Source organism: Dermacentor variabilis, chromosome 1 (assembly GCF_050947875.1).
Source record: "Dermacentor variabilis isolate Ectoservices chromosome 1, ASM5094787v1, whole genome shotgun sequence".
Taxonomy (NCBI): Eukaryota; Metazoa; Arthropoda; class Arachnida; order Ixodida; family Ixodidae; genus Dermacentor; species Dermacentor variabilis.
Window position 1 is genome coordinate 112,646,226 of NC_134568.1, and position 22,600 is coordinate 112,668,825.

Here is a 22,600-nt window from a genome sequence, read left to right on the forward strand (position 1 = left end):
TAGGTGAAATTAACGGTACGGGCATAATTAGCGCCAATATAGTCGAAAAATAACCACATTGCACTATACCCTTTTCGCGTTTCAGTGTTTTCGTTATCGCGTAGTGCTGCGCTGGTTTTGCTGCCTCGCGGAACTAGCACACACTGGAAGTAGCATAGAATTCAATGTCCAGGTGACGTCGCGAGATGCCCGAACGGTCTACGCCACTTGACCAAAAAGCAGATGCAGCGGCGAATCCACCGATCAGTCTTGGCTCGGTACCGCAGTCTGTCAGACGCCGTTTTACTCACCGACGGCAGCAAAGGGCGGTGATGGCGTATGCAACGTCACCACTCCCCCGTTGGATGGCGCGCGATTTGAATTTGGAAAAGATATTCGGACACTTCACATGCAATTTTCTCGTAAACTAAGTATTTTCTTGGCACGAAACAAGCGTTGCGAGTTCTCTGGAATGGTATTTAAACAGTCCACACCGACTTAGTATTTACATTTACTGTCCCTTTAAAAAATCCCAGGTGGTTAAAATTAATTCGGAGTCCCCCACTACGGCGTGCCTCATTATCAGATGGTGGTTTTGGCACGTAGAACCCCAGAATTTAATTTTAAATTTTGCTATTAGAACACTACAAGGTTTTACGGATACTGAATACATACCAAATAGCGTGTGGGCGGCCTCCGGGATGCTGGTTGAAGATGTCTGGCGTAATTTTCCTACATCCTCGCTTTCTTCGGCAGAACGAAGTGCCTTTCCTGGTTTCTTGACACCACACCCTCCTTACAAAGTCTGGCCATTTCTAAGACATGGTATAGAGAGCGCGACTTCTTTTTCCTCTTTCCTTCTTTCTCTCGATCGTAGTTTGACCATGTGTAAAGAGCTGGGATGGTCACCTGTAGTTACTATCATACCAGGTGTTCTTTTATTAGGTGCACCCAATTTTCAAACATTCCCTGTGGCAGATAGCACAATTTTAACCTTTAGCTATATTACTTGGATAATTTACGAATTGTAACGGGTCAGTTCCCAAGGTATATCCACTTGGAATGAATTCTCAGGACTTCATCATTTCCGAGAGATTAATTTTCAATTTGTGCTTCAATGCATAAAACATGGCAAATCAGTCCTGCGGAAGCCCGCAATATGGAGGCAAGTACATGAAAGGAACAAATTGTCATTCACCTGAATTGTAGCACAAAGCTTCAAAGGAAACCCATGCGGGTTTCTCAGAAAGAAAACTTTGAAGCTGAAGAAAATTCGTCCTTCCCGGACCAGGACGAATTTTTCTTCAGCTTCGAGGTTTTCTTTCTGAGAAACCCGCATGGGGTTTCCTTTGAAGCTTTGTGCTACAATTCAGGTGGATGACAATTTTTCCCGTTTAAATGCATAAAAAAGCGCTTTCTTAAAGGAGTGAGCATAGCAACAGCACATTTTTACCGCAATTTTGACGGCTCATATCTCGAAACCAGTGCCATCCTCAGAATTCGTTCCAAGTGGATATGCCTTGCCCGTTCACTAGATAAAATAGGTTGTTGAAATATGTGCCGTAGATTAATTGATTAAATATTAGTTAATCTACTTATAATAATTACCCAATTAAGCATTTCGATTTCTCGTAGAAGTAATGGCCGCCTCATCGAGTAAACTAGCTCAAGGGTTAAAATTGTCTTAATCTACCACAGGCAATTTTATTTAAAAATTGGTGCAGCTAAAAAAATAAACACCTTCTATACTGCCGTCAAGCACCCTGAGGCACTCTAATGTGCTCAGTGCTCCGTGTTGTATAAAATATCTTCTTTCTACGTAGGCGATCTTGCACCAAAGCAATATTTATCTGGCTCAACGGCACCTTCTCGTTTTTTCTTCTTTCTTTTATTTTTTTAACGCCATGAACGAAAAGCCATTCAAATATTTAGTTCATAAGTATCTTTATTCGACTGGTCAGTCGGTACAAAATCCTGGAGTAGTGGGACAGTGAAAGCGTTCACTAGGAAAGCAAATATAATGATATTACGATGAACAGAGATCAAATTTTTATGCATACATGTGCTTCTGTTATACAAGCGAAGAGATGACAAAGTTGTAATGCATGGCCCTGTTAGCGCTCTCGACGTTGTATTCGCTTAATACAACTACTGATATCAAGAATTGTCCATGTGACAGAGCAACAATTAGTCGTTTTCCTGCCAAGAAGTGTTGAGACACAGCATCTTGTTACCCTTGTCTTAGTGCAAAAAGTTGCATCGCCTCGATCAATCTGTTATTATGTGCATGATGTCTGCGACAAAAAAAAAAGTTATTGCTCCGCGCGAAAGCACCTGCACGTGCGCTCCGTGGTGCCGGCCTCTAAGCGTAGTGAGATATCGCCTGTAGTATTTGGAGGTGGTGCCCTCGCGAAACCCGGTCGTTTAATCACAGGGCGCTGCTGTATACGGACGTGATACTTCGCAGTTTACAATAAATGCGTGCAGTGAAGTTTCGGTACAAGTTTTCCCGTAGCGCTCTTCCCCAGAGAAGTATTAAACAGAGGGCTTTCAGGGGCTGTTGTAGAATGCAATTGCGCTTGGTACTGCATGCAATAAGGAGGCATAATGAATGACCGTGGGTGGGCGATGCCGCCACACAAACAAAATCACAATAATGCTACTGGGTTTTCACTCCAGAGGACCCGGCATGCAGCGCAGCGTTATGTTGACATTTGTACCGGACGATCATCTTAAGAAAAAAATTTAACATTATCATTTTTTTACGTAAGAACAACAAAGAAAATCATATTAAGAGTACATAATGTGTGATTCCGTGCCTGTAATGCAGTGGTCGCAGTACGGAAGGGAAGGCTAACAAGCTTCGAACGCAGAACACATGGACTTGGCAGTAAACTTCAGTAACCCGTTGGTCTACATTCCCGGAACAACGTGCTTAGCTCTGACGCTATTGTCGACACTTAAGCTGTACCACCAAGCTGCTGCACTTTCACTACACTTGCACATGAAACGACAGGATGAGATGGGGAGGAGTGGAACACAGATCCCGCTAATAGGGAGCGGACGCTATAGTAGCACGGCAACGATCTGCGACTTCCTATAATATGCATGGCGGTGGGCGAATACTCTCGCACAACTTCAAAAGGCGTCCGGCAGATGCATTGCGAGATGCTTTTGGGGGCCTCGTGGATGCCGGATGGCCAGCGAATGCCTTCCCGTCCCCGCGTGTAAGCCTTCTCGGGGTAAAAAAAAAAAAAAAAAGACGGAGAGTGGCGTCTCTGAAAATCTTATTTTTTTGGCAGGCGAATGTTTAGAGCTTGGGAAAACCATTCACTTGGACCTTTGTGTAGTTATTATACTTGGTATTTTACTTGGCATAAAAGGAAAACGCTCTTTTGTGCGCATTGTTTCTCACATATAATTTTTTTGCCTGGATTATCCTGTGATAGCTTGTTTCGCTGCCTAAGTACTGTAGCACAGTAAGGGCGCTAGAACTTTAAAAATAAATCTGACAGTTCTAGAAAAAAAGATTATAAGGCTGAATGCGTCAAAACTAGAAGAAAGGTGATACCTCTGGGGCACTTCTTTTATTTTCTTCCTTTTCTTCTATTTTTTCTCATTTACTTCGAGGAAGTAATGTTAGTTAATATCGGTCTCACAGGCGCATAAAAATTCAACCTCTGCTCGGTGAACATTTACACGTAACGAACGCTCCAACTTTCAAGCAACGTGATCACAAATCAAACAAAATTAGTATTTGTACAGATGGGTGAAATTGCTGAGACATTTGTCAATGTTGATGTCACATTAAGCACAAGCGTCACTGTAGCCTTTGAACGCAGTAAAGTGTAGTGGTACTCACGATGGGATGTGGTCATTTACATTTAGACCCATTCCAAACATACTGTCGTCGGAACAAGTGCCGATTAGCAAGCCAGGCTAACCAGGCCTGCTGCCACACCACCACCAACACCGTAGTGAGTCCAACTCTTCATGTTTATTTCACATTGATGAGAACATCATAACAGTTGAAATTAAATGAAAATCTTCAAGGCAGGAACAGCGCTTGATACACGGACACAGATGAAGTCACAATGGTGCAAGCACATTCGCCATGCCTACGCACCAATGTGTAAAGACGACCATCCCATACTTTTCCTTCATTTATGTTTTCCACCTTTTTTGTTTTTTTGACTCAGGTGCATTGAAATGTTCGTCCATTGTGTAAATAAATTAGTTAGTCGGCACAACGTGTCGTTTGCCATGAGCCTTCACTTTGTCCGTGTATCCAGCGCTGATCCTTCATTGAAGATGAACAAAGAAGAACGTACGTGTTTCAATGTAAGAAAGATATAACGGCCATGCCGTAAAAACAACATTTAGGACAAGGTATGTGAAATATTGCACTTAACCGTATGCGCAACGAGACGACAAACATTTTTTTTTATTTGTTGAAAGCGTACTTGAAAAAAGCAAGACACCAGAAAATCGGCATTTAGGCGAAAGCTTGCTCGTTTGGTATGTCTGCTGGCCTAACACACATTTATGGTTGACGCAGATTCGAAAAAGCTTTTTCTGCATCGGAAACAAGTTTAATATGTTGACTCATTTGTGACAGAAAACCTTGCATCGCACAGATACTACATAATATCAGCCATTTAGGCGACCTTAGAAAGTCCGATACCTTCTCGCCCGCAAAGATCGACCTTTCTTTGAAAGCACAACATTCATTGGAGGTTTTGAGGCTACTTACTGCGACTAAATTTCCAATCAAGCCATTTATTAGCTTAGAAAAATTTGTTTCTCTCTCTCACACACATGAACACACATGCACAGACGGATGGACGCACGCACACACGCTTTGTCTAGTCAGTCAAGTGCTTCTGCGAACATGAACCGGTTCATGCATACATTACGTATAGCGAAACCCATCAAGTGCTCGTTGTAAAGAAAATAACTGCATTCAAACAAGTAGTTCGATATACATTTCAGCACTGTCAGAGAAGACGCCCTCCAGCGAGTGCTGTATTAGGCTCCTTTCCAGAAGCGATTTCTTACAATATAGATAGAAGGCCACTGTGGTACTGAATCATTTACCGTCGGAGAGCAGTCGGGTGAAAGAGGCGTTTCTTTACTTCCCTTTTCTTTCTTCCTTTTGCATTGACGTGGTGCTAGAGCCCGCAGGCTGGCAGTGATAAAAAAGGGTAAAAGTATTATTATTAAGTGGAACCGACAACAAACCTAGTGTCAATGAAATAATCTGAAACGCAATTTCGCTAATAAATAAAGAAAAGTCGAGCGGCAAATACAACGGTGAGATCATGTTTCGACATTATGGGACAGTGAAAACGTGCGAAATGCATAGCGTAGCCTTTCGATTAGAAAGTCTTAAATTAGCAATTATCTCGATTTTTCGGTCGAGTGGTTTTGGTTTTTGGTTGAAACGTGCTAGTTCAAGAATTTAACGACCTGAAATTTTCTGCCTAATTTCTTCAATACACTGAGGACTCCCACAGCGATGCTCCGTGGCTGCTGCTGCTTTAAAAAGTAGTTCCAATCTGCAAACATACATTTTTTTTCACTACCAAGATCAAAAGCAATCAAATGTTACGCAAGATGATGCATTCATTTCAAACGCATGCGAGTATACTAAAAATTTACTCCCGAGTAATTTTCACTCATTACCATATGTAAACCCCAGGTATCCTAGTGCGTGGTGCATTTGAAACAGTGTAGGCGTAGGCACACGGGGCGTCATATTTTTTAAGTTCTGTTAAGCTCTGTCTGATTGATAAAAAAAATTGATGCCCATTGCAGCGTGCTAAGAATGACACTGAGGTTAATGATGTGAATTGAAACGCAAAGCTGTCGCCCACAAATTTAAGTGTTGCATAGTGCTTGTCAGATGATGTTATTTTTAACATTTAAGGAGTGATTAAGGCTAATATTAGCAATCAAGGCCAATAACCTGGTTTTAACGTGTCATTTAGTGCCTCCGGTAGAGATAAGTAATGTTTTTACTTTTCAGTGATTTCAAGTGAATTGAATGTTCGAGAGGTACGTTCTTGAAGGATGCATTAGCAGATATGGGGCAAAACAGTCTTTCGCGTGATAACCACGAAAGCTGTGGCTAACAGTGAACATATGGTCAGCTATTGCCATGACTTGCAGAAAACAGCTGCTTGTGCCTTTGAAACTTTTGCAGTCACAAACGCACAGGCAGAGCTTAGGTGCTTCTTGTAACCAACACTCTGTGCGTAAGGATATGCATCTTGCATTCTCCAGTTAAGCACGACGAGAACTTCATGTGCACCGTAGGTATCCATGCAATAGCACCCAATTACAACATTCGAGTTGTTATAACTAAACAATAAGCTTCCAATAAACCTGATCGCGTACCGGAACTGTTCAAACACATCTTTTGCGTAACTTAGTCCTGCCAGCAAATGGTACTTCAAGCAATAACTTGAACTTAGTTATGTTCAGAGCGTTAGCCTAATGGGAGAGCTATCCATTCATAAGACTCAATTCTCTATACACTTGCTAGTTCCGTTTCAGCTCCTGCCCTGATGACCAGTTAAGAAACTAGATTCGCGCTCCAGGAGGGCTTGCGTCACCAGACATGGATGTATGCGCACAAGCGTTATTTTTTTTCTTCAACAATAGCTCGTTCACCTTTCATAACCTAGTTATTTTGACTGCTCAGTAAATCGGGAAGGTGAAAATGGCTAGGGGCAGGTCTAATGTCAAATAAACCCTGCACAAATACTGTAAGAAGTAACATGAATGCGTAGTAAGCACAATTTCGTTCCTGGAAGTGCCACGTCGATTTGTACTCGGCACACGTACGCATGGCGCATACGGACTTCTTCTCCCTGATGACACTAGCGATCTTGCGCCGTGCAATGTTCACGCGATGTTTTCACCAAATTCGCGCGCCCGGAGCGTGAATTTGGTAAAAACCTCGAACGCATTATTTCAGAATTGTGATATTTCAACCCACGGTGACGAAGCACTTACGTCAGTTAAATAAACACGCTATAATTGTATGTCGTACACCCGTGACCAAAATATTGAGGAGCCAGACATCGACGGAAGAGTTAAATTTTCCATCGCCTTTGCCGGGCATCCTGAAATTGAAAAGTGTAGCCTGTACTTGAGTGGTGCAAAACTTTCAGCTACTCACTGTGATTCTAAGCTAGCCGTATAACTTGTGAATATAATTTTTTCGCCGCTTTCACACTCCATAACATCTTGACCAAGAATACACATTCTCCATCGTATATCGAAGAAAGGGCCCTCGACTCAGACTGTATTGTGCGCTTCCTGGTTATATCGAATCACAAATTTATTCGACACGGTTCTGACGCAAGTCTCTGACGTGAATACAGCACAGGAAAAACGATCTTACAATGTCGATTTACTTTTGACGGTTCATTCCGCAGCATGGCGTTTTTTTTAAATATATGCTGTGCCACAGGCTTAATTTGGCAATAAAATCATTTTCGCGATTTTCGAGAAATTCCTCCGGTCGGCGCATAATCGGTCCCGCGATCAACTTTCATTCCATCGTAAAGTGTGTTCAGCCCTTTCGCGAAATTGACCGCGCGAGGATGATGCCCAAACCCCTGATTGGGCTAAAAATGCGAAGAGAATGTCGCTTGTCCTCATCCTTCTTATTTATCTTGCTCGACCTTGCTCGCTATACCGCAGGTATTTACGAATTCCCCCAACAAGGTTCTATGCTAGCACGTCGCCACGCACGTCGCCACGCGTGAATTACGTTACGCGATGCGGTGCGCAGACAACGCTTGTTTTGTCAAAAGCCGGAGCGGTGTAGTGCAGTCACCGGTAGTCAGCTCTCTCGCTCACAATTGCCCCGTCATCGCATATATCTTCGGTTGGGGTCACATGCTATCCGCATACCTGACAAGCGAACCTCAAAACAATGGCAGCAGCTACACGTCTCCCCGACGCAATTGTTTCCTGCCGTTTCTCCGAGCCTTGGCTGCCAGTCAAGCGCGAAAACTGTATTCTTTCTTTCTGAGCGCGCTAGCGCGTAGGGAGTACTGTGCGCTTGATATCGCGTCGCGCCCGGTAGTGTTGTGTGTTGTTGGAGCATGCGAAGTCTGCTACATGGCGAATCGCGAGCACGGCCGTCAAGCTTTCGAAAATTGGTTGCGCACAATGGCGACTCTCATGGCCTTATCTGACCCGCAGGACTGCAATTTGACCATGTGACCACATTTAATGTCGTTTTACATAACTATCACTGCACGTAACACCTTCCGTTCTTCAAGACAGCGAGTCGGCTTTGGAAAACAACCTAGGGGGATATTTTCATGACACGTATAATTCAAGAAAGGTGGTCATCTGAGTTTAGCACGTATACGTGCGACTGTGGCGATTTTCGCGCGCAGATCACTTAGTCATAGCCACTTGAAAACAAAGACAGGCTTCTTCCATCGGTATACAGCCAGAACTGTACGTAGAAATAGCTATCGAAAAACGAAAGTCTACGAAATGCGCACATTGGACGCACTTTGAGGAAAAAAAAGAAAGAAAAGGAAAGGAAGAAAACAATCTACGCTTGATCAACATTTCGCTACAATATGTAAATAAACATACGTCAATAATTCGAACCTGAACTAGTTTTGGTCTCATAGTTCAACCAACATTTTCAAGGCATGTTGTCACACGCCTTTTTTTCGCAGTTCAGCAGCGCTAGTTGTTTGCTACTAGGTTTCATCTTCAAGTTATGTTCACGCGCTACCGGCAACAAAATGTCAGCACTTTCTATAACAGGGGCGAGGGCTTCCCAGCTCTCTGCCGCTCATACTCTCGTCATTCAGCACCCATTGACTCAAGGATATCAGCTGGTGGTTCGAGTCCATACGCTCGAGTTCGAGTGAAAATGGGTCAGATGGGATATGGGAAACGCGAACACAATTGAATACGCGCAACAACTTCTTATGGGCGTGTGTTGTGTAACGAAGGTCATGTGCCTTGGTACCATGGTGCTTGTGGCTTCTCCTCCACCGACGTCCCTTCGATGTCCCAAGATGCAGCTTCACTTACTGCCAGGCTTTCATCTCAGAGATCTTGACTAGGTGCTCGGTCTACAAATGAAATCCAAGCAAGAACATGCACATCTCATGCATATTTCAAATCGAGGCACAAAGAAGGGAAGCGAGTCTTTGAACTCAAGAGGAAAGAAAATTGATTGAGCGTTGTGGCAGCACTAGCGGGAGGTGGTAACACGATGTGCGTACAAGGACTATCGATTCCGCACCCTAAATCGCCTTCTGATACCTTCCCAATTTCTTCATTCTTTCTACTACCCGTCTGTATAAGTAATATCGTAGTCCACGCTAACAAAGAAGATCAAGAAAAAAAAAAGAACGACGCCGTAGTGGCGGGCGTCGAGGAAATTTTGACTACCTTTGTTCGTTGGCGTGCAAACGCGTACAACAAACACGAGCGTTTTTGAATCCCGCCCTCATCGGAATGCGGAGGCTGGGGCTAGGAATCGAACCTGAGACATTGAAGAACGCAGTAGTCGCCGATCCACCGCTGCAGGCTCGATAGTACTGAGGTGCTCACGAAAATGTTTGGGTAGCTTCCTTCCACGCACTCGTGCTTTCTAACTGACATCCCGCAATAGGGGACACGCTCAGCACCGTGTTGCAAGTTGGCGGAGCTGGAGTTAAAGGGCATCTCCACGTCTCCGCTCTGTTTGTGTGCTTGCCATATGTACTTGCTGTCGTCATAAATTCAAGCGCGTAGGATTAGAAAACAACCGGAATGTTTTGTTACGTTTTGAGGTTCGACAGTGTTTTCTATCGTGGCTTAATTTAGGCCCCAAAGCGTACGTCTGCGACTACACCATGTTTAAAAACCGTCTACAGAGTTATTCCTCATCGCACTACCATGCACTTACGCATGAAATGCGTTCTGATTACCTTTTATTTTTGTTCGCGTTTTCAATTTATGCCGATGACTTTAAGCTCTGCTAACACTGTGTACTTCCAAATGAGGCACATAAAGCGGGAAAAGACAGTATAAAAAGCAGAGGGATGGAAAATGGTGTTGTATAAAAGACAGCATAGAAAGTGCAGGGAAGTGTACAAAGCACATATAACGAGCGGGATGCTGTGAAATAAAGTAACAAGCGAGGTCGACTTTGCTTCCGACGATGACAATCTTATTTTAGGTGCGCTTACGAACACATTGCTTGCGCCAGCGAAGCGCGTGTTTGTGACACTCGGAACATGCTGTATACCGCTAATGAGACTCGTCATTACAAAAATAACTTTTATTGCACACTGACACACCAAAGGCGATCGTTATCCACTTATGCCAAATGCATTTATGGATGGTTAGTACATATTGTCGAGTTACATGCTATGCGGCGACAACATTCCTTGTGGCATTGGCCCATTGTCGAAAAAAAATCACGTGTCAAAGAGTAATAAGGCACGCTCTGAAGATGGGCATGGGTCGACCAGCACTCTAACTTACCCTATACGCCATGTCTAGATTTCTAGAAATTCCCGCCTTACAGGGTCAGAACGTAATAGTTGGACCGGGGTCGCAAATGATAGCTTGCTAATGTCGAACATTATGTAGTGTTAAGAGTTATGACCTTTATTTCTGTTCACCTCAATAAAAAATGACTAAGATGTGGCGCTGGGCTATTTGTGAGATCGCTGATTAAAGACCTAGGAAGGGTTTGTGTCATGTCGTATTTCTTACAATGTACCGCAACACCATACGCTGTTACGTCCAATGACATCACAATATTTTTTCTCGCTCTCTTCATTTGCTAATGTATTTGTCCCGGCTTGATGCGTGTGATGTCGCAGTATCTCTATTGCCCCTGCAGTTTCGTCTCAAGCTTTATTTTTATAACGTTTCAATTATCGGTCTACGCGACGCTGTCCATGCAGACATGTGCAAGATTGTGCATCTCTTTCCATCGCTGTTTCTGGAAATCAGGCGAACTGTGCATAGTCACAATGAAAATGAACTGATAGGTTAAAAAAGCACCGTATGTTAACAAAAACAGGGTTGTTCAACTGCTGCAAGGTGTAAAAGTGAAATATACAACGTCTGTACAAAAGTGCAAGATAAAGCAGCTTTGGGCTTGTTCACCGAAGATTAAAAAAATGAAGAAGAAGAAAGAAGGAGGACGGGGGGTCCGGGGTTATCTAGGCATAATCGCCTACCCAGTCGATCCATGAGTATGCATCCAAAGCGGAGCGCCCCATCCGAAGAAGCACAAGAATTAGCATGAGCGATCGTTTCTGTACGCCCGGGGGTCGATATAAGTATACAAACTAGCAAAGGCGTATTATATATACTATATAACATAGCATTATATGTTATAGGAAAAATGCCACAACAAAATGTCATCGGCCAACTGTCATCAAATAAATTTTCATTCATCCTGCTACATGACAATTCAACCGCTATACTATGCTAAACTATTAAAGTTGCCGGATTTTAGGCGTTTATGTATAGTAGAAAGGAACGCACAAGACAGGCCATTTTCCGATGCAACGAAATAAACTCAACATGACTGCAACAAATTTGAAAAATATACATAGGACACTTATATGCGAACGCGCATTATATGGCACGGCTCAAATATAAAAAACAGGTCACGTTTGTAAAGTCTTACACACAGAAGGGGTAAAGCTGTCGTCTTGGTAGGCACCGCTTTGTCTTGAACAGCTCTCTCGCTGACGGCACGGACAGCAGCAATATAAAGCTATTTTTGTCTCTTTGCATCGCTCCTCATTATGATCGTCAGAAGGACACGCGTTTGTAACGCATACCTGCAAACGAACTGAACGATCATAATTTCGGCTACTTTTTCATAATATCCTCGTAAATAGTTAATTCGCGAATATAGCAACTGCCTTCTTAGCTGTCAGCTTATTTACTTCCACTTCTCTTCCGCCGTTCGTTTATAAGCCTTCGTCTTCTTCATCTCTTTTTTATTGCACTTCACAAATATCCATTTTGATTTAATAGTCAGATACGTTTTTAAAGTTCAATGTTCTCCGAATGACACCGTTACCTCTGCATGGGCGTAAGACTATAAACAGCAAGGAACAAAGGCCATCTACTGAGTGGCAACAAGCAACAAGAAAAGCCGCAGTGATTCGAGCGCAGGCTACGTATGTGCTCACAACAGTGTGTATGCGGTGACCATAAACGATGTCGCTACGTCAAACCCTCCACATCACGGAACGCAGAGTACAACTTCAGAGCGCAATCGTGTATTACCATTACATTTGACAACGATGAGCAGACAATGAAATGTGCTGCGTCAGCGAAGACGGCTGCTTCCGAAAGAACGACTCATCGAGAAACATATGCGATAATCCAGCATAGTTCGAGAAAACACATGACCTTGGCGATACTGCTCCACGAAAAAAAAAAACGTGAGCGACCAAATTCACATAGAAAATTAGTAAGGTGAACATTAAAGGAATTGTCCTTACAGACTGGGCAGTGAATGGAGAAAGGTAATTAGGCTGCACGTCTAGTAAAACAAATTCCAGGTCCTCATTTATAATATTTAAAAGATTCATAGCTGTGCAGTAAAGCTTCCGAAGAACGATAGTTTCTTCAGAGCAGGCAGCTGTTCAGACGACTCTGTTTCACATAACAGGTCATCTATGTGAAAGCCAATCACACGCACACACAAAAAAACAGGCACATAGAGACACACACAAACGTGCTAGCATGTGCGTACACAGAAACTAAACTAATTAACACTAATCGACACTCAGGAAAGCGCGTCCATGGCTCACGCTTTTACTCTCGAGTCTTTCGCGCAGTTTTACTGACCACGCGATTCTTGTATGCAGGCAGTGTTTATCATTTCAGTTTCGCGGGTAAATTTTATTCGGAAGGATTTTCATAGAGGTGTTTCGCTTACACGACCTGCCAGCAGCAAAACGGTTAATCCTGCTAAATACGACAGACGAGCTCATTAAATTCGGCTAATTAAAGAGGACTCGAAAGTATCATGACTGCCAATGTGCTGGCATTATTCTAAACTATTTTGCCATAAATATTGTAGAACAAAAAAAAACGGACTTCTCAGTCCCGTTCAAACGTTCCCACTGGAGCACTTGTATCACTCAAGGTCAAGCAACGGTCATCATTGACAGTGTTTAAAAAGGCTCCTCTGCCCAAAGTGAAGAAATCGTGGACGCTGAAAAGGCTTTATCTAAACATTGTACTGATTGGTTTGGGATCTTCCACATTAATCTCGAGGTAATGTAACGGAACGAAATAAATCAAAGCCGGATTCTTATGTTCTTTTCAGAACTGCGATGCTTATTTCTTCACCAGGGCTTGGACAAAGACCTGTCCGCGCGTGGAGACATACTCCTCGTCGACCTCGTGTTCTGTTCTATACTTATACACCTCGTATGGAATGATTATCTCTAGCCGTTTCCTACTGTGTCCCTCACAGAGCAGTAAAGAGCGTTAGCTATGGACGACTTAACACCTCTAGTTGGTGTTAACTCTCTCACAAACACAGCAGCAATGCTGCCAAGGAATATCCAGGCCGCGCGAGAGGCGGCGGCCAAGGCACGTGCAGGCAGACAGGTAGGCAGGCGGGTAGTGAGACATCAAAGCTGTGCTCCCAGGTTCTCAGGATGGGCGGTTGGCTGTGCAGGTAGGGCGAGATAGAAGAGCGGATTAAAGAAAAACAAAAGCGAGTTTGCCTTTTTATCTATTGCTGGGTTAAGAGTCCCTTTCTCGCATGCTCTTGATACAATAAAACCCCATGTCAGGAATATTCACATCACAATAAATAGGAGTAGCGGCTCGTAATGAGGAAATCTTTGTAGCGGTAAATTTCGTAGCATTTATAAACCCAGCCGGACCTCACTATTCCTGCAGTACGCTTGGCGAAGCAATTCATCGTCATCCGTCACTCTATAGCGACTATAGTGATGCGAAGAGAATAGAATTTTGCGCTGTAGGACTCCCGTTCGTGCTGCCTGACGGACCCCATTCGAAAGACACTTCAGGCTAGCTTGTGCTTAAGGTACGATTGCACAATGACATTGCAGATATATTTAAACCGGCAGCTCTACGGCACACTGTCCAAACAACGAGCTTACAGAAAATTGCGACAGAAACTTGTTTACAGAAAGAGCCCTCAGTTCCTGAGTACAGTTCTTGATTGCAATTCACTGGAGTAGAGTACGCATTATGCACCTATACTTTTTTTTCCGCTATGATACCAGTTGCTGTAGTACAGTCCACGTTACATGAAACAGCTCACCAATTGTGAGAGGTCCGGTCCGGCTGTTTCCAACATGAAGGTCAATGAGTTCTTTACTCGCACTTTTATGTGAACGATGGGCACATAAATATCTACCTATATCGCTTTCTGATACGTGGCATTTACTTTTGTGAAGTTTTACTGTATATATATATATATATATATATATATATATATATATATATATATATATATATATATATATATGACGTCGAAGTATAGGTATCTATGGTTGCTGCAAGGTTCTAGCTGAAAAGTTGATGCAATTCTTAAACAATTGTTTATTGTGTTGACGTTTCGGCCGGAGACTGACCTGTTTGAGATTGGTATGTTGCAGTTCGTTATAAACGGATTTGACCTTACGTTACACGCAGTTATCAACATTTTGCGTACCCGCCGTGGTTGCTCAGTGGCTATGGTGTTGGGCTGCTGAGCACGAGGTCGCGGGATCGAATCCCGGCCATGGCGGCTGCATTTCGATGGGGGCGAAATGCGAAAACACCCGTGTGCTTAGATTTAGGTGCACGTTAAAGAACCCCAGGTGGTCAAAATTTCCGGAGTCCTCCACTACGGCGTGCCTCATAATCAGAAAGTGGTTTTGGCACGTAAAACCCCAAATATTATTATTATTATCAACATTTTGCAGACTTCAGAGCAGCATGATCGCTTTTTACGTGGTGTTAGCAAAACTGGGCCAGTGATCTTGAAGTGCCGGCCATGCATGGGTAAAGCTTCCGACGTTTTTGGACGTCGTTTACTTACGTCAATAAACATGACAAAAATTGCGATAACCATCGTATGTGGCACTCGAAGGTTGCCAGGAATACTTCGCAACGATTTTCAAATGCTCAGCTGGAGTTTTTATCGAAACACTGCATATGCCACGGGCACCTTGTCCTATTTTTTCACAGCCAGGCTTTTCAGAAAAAGCTGTGAATTGTCTTTTAGTGCCGCAGCAACGCTCTGGGAAAGCCTACAATGTATAATGGCAGCCATTTTATACAGTTATTACTTTCTGCTCTAGTCGCAGCTACCGCTCACATGCGATTTCTGTGGTTTCATTGTAGCAAAAAAGTGTACAATTAGGAATGCATTAACATGTTTTTACATCAAAGCTATGGCTGCGAGTTGTATTATCCTTCGCGTCAGCGGTAGATAATGCCAGATGTTTACGTTAGTGCTTCAAGAGAAGCCACTTCTGAGGAGGAGGCTCGCGCAAGTCAGCCATCTTCTTCTACTCCTCGACTCCCGAGTTCCTCGTCAGACGGTATACATTTGACCTGCAACATGTCCTCTGCGTTATGTACATCGGATGAACCCGCGCTACACTGGCTTCCCAAAGCAATATAGCTATCGTCACATTGATAACAGAAATGCAACTGTAGTGGCAGTATAGTGACACAGCAATGCAAGGACAGCAATGCAACGATAGCGGCAACTATGCAACCACTATGTAGCCACCGTTACAGTGATTTCGGAAACGTCACTACGCCACACTCGCTGTTTGAATATAATGGTACGCGCTTACAGATTAGTCCCCTCAGGAGTTCCATGGGCAGCGGGAAGACGATGGTGGAGTTCTTCTCGGCCGCGATAGAGGTGAGCGTCTGCAGGTAACGCAGCTGCAGCGCCGGTCCAGACTCTGAGATGATGTCGGCCGCCTCCTTGAGAGAGCGCGCCGCGCGCTGCTCGCCCTCGGCCGCGATCACCTGTGGAGGCACGTTGACGAGAATCGGTTTGGCTTCAACCCCACAAGAGCCGGGTGAAAGCTTGTGAGCATGAGCAAACTACGATGGACAGCCAGTCGACTGTTCTGCATTTCACAACTGACGGAGTTCAGAGCGCTTGTTACGCCGCATTCTTGATGATTTCTTTGGGGTCCTTTCGCCCACTTTTCCTCTGAATCTGCTTCAGCTGACATTAGGGGCGAATTTAGGAAGGGTTGTGTTATTCCCTGGAGAAGCATGTTGAGAAAGCGTGCGCGCCGCGCGGCATTTCGGCAAATTCTGATCGCGCAGGGTGAACAGCGTTACAAGCAGCTGCTCTCTGCTTCTACAGAGATTAAGTCAGCAATCACTGATTTCTAGCAGTTTTATGAGCAGTCATTAAACCAAGAGTGCTGCGACGGACAGAATCGCGGACGAGCGTCAGGTTGCTCAGTGGCATCGAACCATGCCGCGCGTAAACGCGTAGTAGCTTATACTGCTCGCGGCGCAATTCTGTGCAGCTTACGTCACGCTTGTTCGCAGCCAATGAACGAATTTTTCCGTCGTGCGCATCCATATTGGCGGCGAGGAGTTACGGAGTCGCCATCTATAGGAAGCGCCTCGCTGGCATAGTATGAGGGATCACGCGGCGCGTTCCTCGTAGGTTTTGCTGCTAGCGCTCACTGAAAACACCACGCACGAGCTCTCCCGGGCATTTCTGTAAGTACTTTCGAAAAGAGAGAAGTTTTTTATTGTCTAAATAATAATCTTGGGCAAACTGAAAGCACAGAATCGTTTACAGACGCTCTTTACCGAATACGTACAGTGAACGCCATTGCGCGCGGTCGCCGCGATGTAGTTTCCCGAACCGGCTTCTTACGTGAAAGGTAGTTAAACGCTGAGAGCAAACTGTGAAATACGTTCTTATAGTGCTTGTATAACTAAATGGAGCGTAATAGAATGAAGCCTCAATGCAGCGATTGCAGATTGGCAGCGACCGACTACGCGTCTGCATGCTTGTCCGCGCACTGTTTCGCTTTCGCCGAGTGCGCGTTTTCGCACCATGTCATGAGCTTTAGGCCCCAGAATATGAGCATTTAACAGTATACAAGCGACCATTGTTGCGCGGGTGCTATCAGAGCTGTTCAAACATAATTTCATTGTAGAGACTTCGACGCCTACGGGGACTGTGATGTGCCGTCGCGACGATTCAATCTTTTTTTTTTCTTCTAAATTCTTGGACGTTTCAATATTATTTCTCGAGTTGCGTCGCACTGTATGTTTATCGGTGTTCTCAGCGTGCGATGTCGCGCTGCTTCTTTTTTGTAATCTAGTGCATATGCAATGCTTTTTTTTAATGTGCTTCTTACCGCTCCCTTTCCACTCCAGTGAACTTGCCAGTATCTATAGCATCGACAAGTTCACAGAACAAGCCGTCATGACATTAGTCGGGCAGCAGACTCGGGCTAGCGTATCAGAACGCGTTTTCCGAACATCGCAGACACGGCGCCGTAGCAGAAATCTTCCTCGCGTCTGTGTTTGCTGCATACCCGAGTTGTGGGCGATGACTGTTTGTCGGTTTTATGTTTCGCGAGCCAAGCTTCACGCTGCTTCTTGTCTTGCGGCTACGTGTGAATAAGGCTGACACCGGGCTCCGTTGCGTACGTCCGGCATTGCGGCACCGAGCACTAGTCTACCATGTTGCGCGCCTTCAAAGGCAGCCACTACCTATTGTAGTGCTTTCAAGCGTTGTTTCAAACGGGAAAATCTCGCCACTAAATGAGGACCGCAGCGTACGAGGGAATTTAAACTCTCGTTTTCAGCTCGCCTCGGCGCTCCCGAAGCAGCCGACGCGGCCGCTATGTCCACGTGATCCCTAATAGGACGTCACGCCGACAGTGGCGCCAGCTTTTCCAGTGGTGGAGCTCGAGGCCAATCAAGAAACAGCTCGCCTTAAACGTCGGGAAAAAGACTATAAATAGACTGAGGGGAATTTGGGAACGGAAATATGGCGCTTGTCCTCAATTGCACTCCTCGATTGCATAGTTGGGAACACCGCACGTGACGACGCGCGAAGGGCGTGGGTATGTATCTGAAACATTCTCACTCTCTGACTCGCCTTTACTTTTCTCAATCTCGCTCCAAGGACTCGCATTTATAACGTATTAGACGGCGTGACTTGCAGCAAACCAAAGCTGTATATCACCGGATTAAATGTGCTGTTCGAGCTACGTACAATTTCGGTTGAGCGAGAAGCTTCAATCCGGGCCGCGGATAGCTGACTGATACGCTGGTACAGGAATGAAAGGTAAATGTACATCTAATATGCTTGTATGATACCGTGCCGTACCATCCCAACAAATTAAGTAAAGACCTCAGCCTTCTTCTTAGTCATGAGAAGTTGGCTGAGGTGTTCCACTATGTAGTAAGGCACAGCGTAAGAATTTAAAGTTTTTCTAAGATACCTGCTTCCCTTAAAAAGCTAAAAACACATGACTTATTTACAAATGCATCTTCACCTAAAAGCAATGTCGGATGCAAGGGACTGTATTTATTGTAAAAAGGGGTCAAATATTTTTTTCGTAGTTCAAGTTTAGTGCGCGAGAATTAAATGTGATTTACTGTGAGCTCACTTCCACATGTTTCACACAAAGATTTATCGTGTTTTGTCAACAAGAAGATATGTGTAAGATGTGTGTGTCCAATGCGTAGACGACGTAAAACTACTTCAATGAAACGTTGCTGGTGTCTGCATGACTCCCATTCTCCTAAGATGGGCTTTACCAAGTGTAGTTCGCTGTTCAGTTCACTTTCCCCTGTCTTCTGCCGTTTGTCCTTCAATTTACTGTATATTAACTTCATGCAGTCTTTATGAGGAATGTTCACTTTCTTTATTTGACTACTCTGAGCTTGTGCGGCACATGTGTCCGCTCTCTCATTGCCAATTATCCCTGTGTGACTCAGTACCAAGCAGAATATTAGTGTGTGTCCTTGCGTAGTGACTTTTTTTATGTTGTGTATGATACTGCCAACTAAGGGCGCAGTGGCATTTTTGCAATGCAGTGCCGTGAGTAGACTCAGAGAATTAGTATTGACTATCTTGTTCTTGATATTCTCAATCATTATTTTCCATACAGCTACACATACAGCATAACATTCTGCAGTAAAAATAGACGCGCTAGTCGGCAGCCTTACTATTTTTTCCCAATTACCCTGTACTGCACCACTTCCTACGTGGCTTTCTGTTTTTGAGCAGTCTGTGTAGAATTCCGCGTAGTTCGCGTATTTTTCTTTTAGTGAAAGGTATTATTGTAATATGTGTTCGTGTGGTGTTTGCGTTTTCCTAAAGTGTGTTAATGTCAAGTTACAAACAGGAAGACTGTACCACGGTGGCAATGGATCGTGTTGTGGAGCAATTTCAGGTAGGGCGTCCAGTATTCCTAATTCTTGACATATGTCCTCAAAGTGTAGTAGCAACGGTCTGATTGATTGAGGTTTATTGCTAAACAGTGTTCTGGATGTGCACTTGGTAACTATGGAATAACATAAATGTTTTGGTAGATAGAGAGAGAGAGAGAGAGAAGGGGAGAAGGAAAGGCAGGGAGGTTAACCAGACTGAGTCCAATTTACGTGCTCTTCAGCACGTAAGAACACATAAGCATTGTTCGTTTGTCTGCGAGGGACTGTTCATTTGCTTCTGCATAAATACTGCTTACAGGGGATGTTCTGTACGCGCCAATTGAGAGACGCAGGCCTATGTGTTGAATTGGATCCAGTTTTTTTTACCTACGATGGTCTCACGAATCTATACACTGTGCAACCATAATCTAAGCAAGAGCGTACAACGGAGCGGTAAATATGTAATCTAAGCAGGAGCGTACAACGGAGCGGTAAATATGTAACAGACATGTCCTATCAGACCCCCAATGTTTTTGTGAGAGCACTTTGAGTATATTTAACGATTGAGAAGCTTTTTTCTTGAGTGCGTTTATGTGAGGTTGGAACGTGAGCTTTCGATCAAAACGTTATGCCTGAAAATTTATGTTCCTGTTTTACTTGAAGTGCTGTTTCCTTTAAGTGCAGGGTGTGATCAACCTGTAAACCTCTTTTTTGAGAGAAAAGGAGAGCAACTGTTTTCTGCGGTGAAAACTTGAACCCATTTCTGTCCGCCCAAATCGCTAGTTTGTTCGATGTTAGTTGTGTCTGATGTTAGTTGGGAGAAATGAGTTTAAAATATCCTTTATGTCCCTGTAGTTTTTTGTTAGTCCTCGGCAGTTCCAATGTATTAGAAACGCCATGTTTCATTATTCTGGGGGATGTGTTTAAAAGTTAGCCTGCTCGACTTTGAGGAACCGTGATTGGGGTATGTTATCTTTTTTTTCAAAGGAGTTGTGCCTCCGCGGCAGCGGGGACGAACTTCGAGTTGTGTCCATCGCATCCCTCGAGGCGCTAGAACTCCGCGAAGCCACGGATGTGCGTGTTTCGGGCCTTTCGTGTTGGAGAGATGTATTGTGAGCTGCGGACTGCTGCGTCGGCGGGCCCTGTTTCTGGCATGACAGGGCAGCTTTCGCTGCGTCTGCCGGGAAGGCGCATGGCCTTGCTTCAGGCGTTGCCTAGGCAGTGGCGAGATTCCGGTGTGGTGGGCCGCCCCCGCGCACCACATCGGCAAAGTTTGTTATAGCAGAGAAAGAGAAAGTGTGCCCATCCGCGTGAAATCACTTCCGTGCTTCTTTGAAGCTGATGTTTCCTTAGTTTGTGTGCTTATGATTTCTTTTTCGTTTTTCCAGGCCTGACACGACCTGGAATATGCCGCATGGCCCCCTTCGCAGTTCGCGCAATGGGGTGCAGCTTCACAGCCATCGGATGGGTGGTCAGCCGAGGCACACCTTGCACATGTTTGACGGCCACGGCAACTCTGCGAGTCATGAGCGTATCGTTGGCATTTAAAGCATTTAAAACAGTTACCTTAATATAGCCTACTTCGATGCTGTCGGGGAGCTTGTGGGAAGTGAATGTCAGAACCAGGTGTACTGTGGGCACTTCTTTGTCTTTCTGATTTTTATCCTGTGGAAATTTCTCAGATTTTGTTCTTTTAATCCTTCAAGCAGTTCTTCTGTCAAGTTCAGGAAGTCGTTTTTGGATATTACTCCGCGTACAGTGTTGAGGGAGCGATGTGCTGAGACTGTAATGGGGATGTCCCCAAATGACACAAGCTTTGGAATTCTGAGGTGTTGTGGCTTGTCTCGGACTTCTAGAAAGAGGTCTCCGCTAGCCAGCTTTCATACCTTGTACTCTGGCCCTAGGGATTCTGTGAGGGATCTAGACATAACAAAGGGGTTTATTGTGCGTGCAGGGTTTTCCGTTTGTTCTCTATGAACAACGTGAAATTTTTGGAACACAGCTTGGATTTTTGCAAAAAATTCAATTGCTACATCGGTCTGCCCTCGTTTCCGAGAGTGATCAAGTTTTGAAAGAGGGGGAGCCATAAAAAAAATTGCATTTCTGCCACGGTGGCAGCAGCCCACCACGCAGCCCAACAAGGGGACGGGGCAGAAGATTGCAAACAATTCCTGCTCACGCCAGCTGCACACCATAACTATAACCGAATATGACAGAACTCAGGGCGGTTCGCCAAACGAGGTTAACCCTAGCCGCCAGGAAGGGGGGAAAACCAAGAAGATAGGAGGAGATAGGAGAGTTGTGGGAAAGAGGATAGGAAAGTAAAAGATGGAGGGGAGGACAGGAAAAGGCGACTGCCGATTCCTCCCGGTCGGGTCAGTTCGGGGGTGCCGTCTACGTGAAGCGGAGGCCAAAGAGGTGTATTGCCTCTGCCCAGGGGCCGTAAAGGTCCAAACACTCGACATTGGCTCAAACCCAGGATCCATTTTTTCCCTTACACAGCTAAGCCGCACACGCTTAAACGCGGGAGAGTCTAACCCTCGTGCGCACGGGTACGTGGTATCGCAACACACCAAACGCCTGTAGAGACAGACGCCCCTGCGGGGGAATGTCGTACTGGAAGACACTGGATTAAGTTTAGTATTTTTTGGGGCGTCAGGATGTTAGCACGTAGATTTTTGTGCGTTCCGCCCTCATCGGAATGCGGCAGCCGCGGCTGGTAATCGAAACCGCTATATACCCCTTGTTCAGCGGCACAACAACGTCTTCAGGTCACTGGAAAATGTCCGCACTCATACTCGTGCGTGCTCCACACGACTGGCGGTTTCATGAACTCTGAAAATTGTACCTTTTTATCCTGAGTGCTAATAATTTCTTTTTGCACTTTTCACATTGGTGATGTCTTTCATGTACACAAGAGCATAAAAGCCTGTTTTTGGAGCTGTACCTTTGTACACCTCTGGTTACAAAGTCCATGGCAATAATATCCGGTTAAGCGTGCTATTTTACTTTATATGGGCACGGCGTGCACTATTTCGAGTTGTATGACTGAACTCGCCTCCTCTGGGTGGTACGTACACCGCGGGAGTAGCTGTGTGTGTAGACTGCTTGTGTCGTCCCTCGTATTTCGGCGCTGCTACATGTTGACCGTGAACCGGAAACTCATCTTTGGCAGAAAACGAACCGATGTTTATAACAA

The 22,600-nt window shown here is 44.7% G+C and overlaps 1 protein-coding gene across 4 annotated transcripts in view; it reads right to left on the reverse strand.

The window, feature by feature from the left end:
- Window positions 1-1,904: 1,904 nt before the first annotated feature.
- LOC142583094 (stomatin-like) overlaps window positions 1,905-22,600 on the reverse strand; it is a 144,172-nt gene continuing 123,476 nt past the window's right edge. For 2 of the 4 annotated variants that reach the window (XM_075693395.1, XM_075693418.1), the window contains exons 8-9: window positions 15,825-16,005; window positions 1,905-9,098 (exon numbers count right to left, since the gene is read on the reverse strand). In XM_075693395.1, coding sequence (XP_075549510.1) covers window positions 9,073-9,098; window positions 15,825-16,005 — 207 coding nt within the window. In that variant the 3' untranslated portion in view covers window positions 1,905-9,072. Of the gene's footprint in view, window positions 9,099-10,279; window positions 13,674-15,824; window positions 16,006-22,600 lie in introns of those variants that run through there. The other 2 variants (XR_012828543.1, XM_075693408.1) reach the window with 2 other exon arrangements.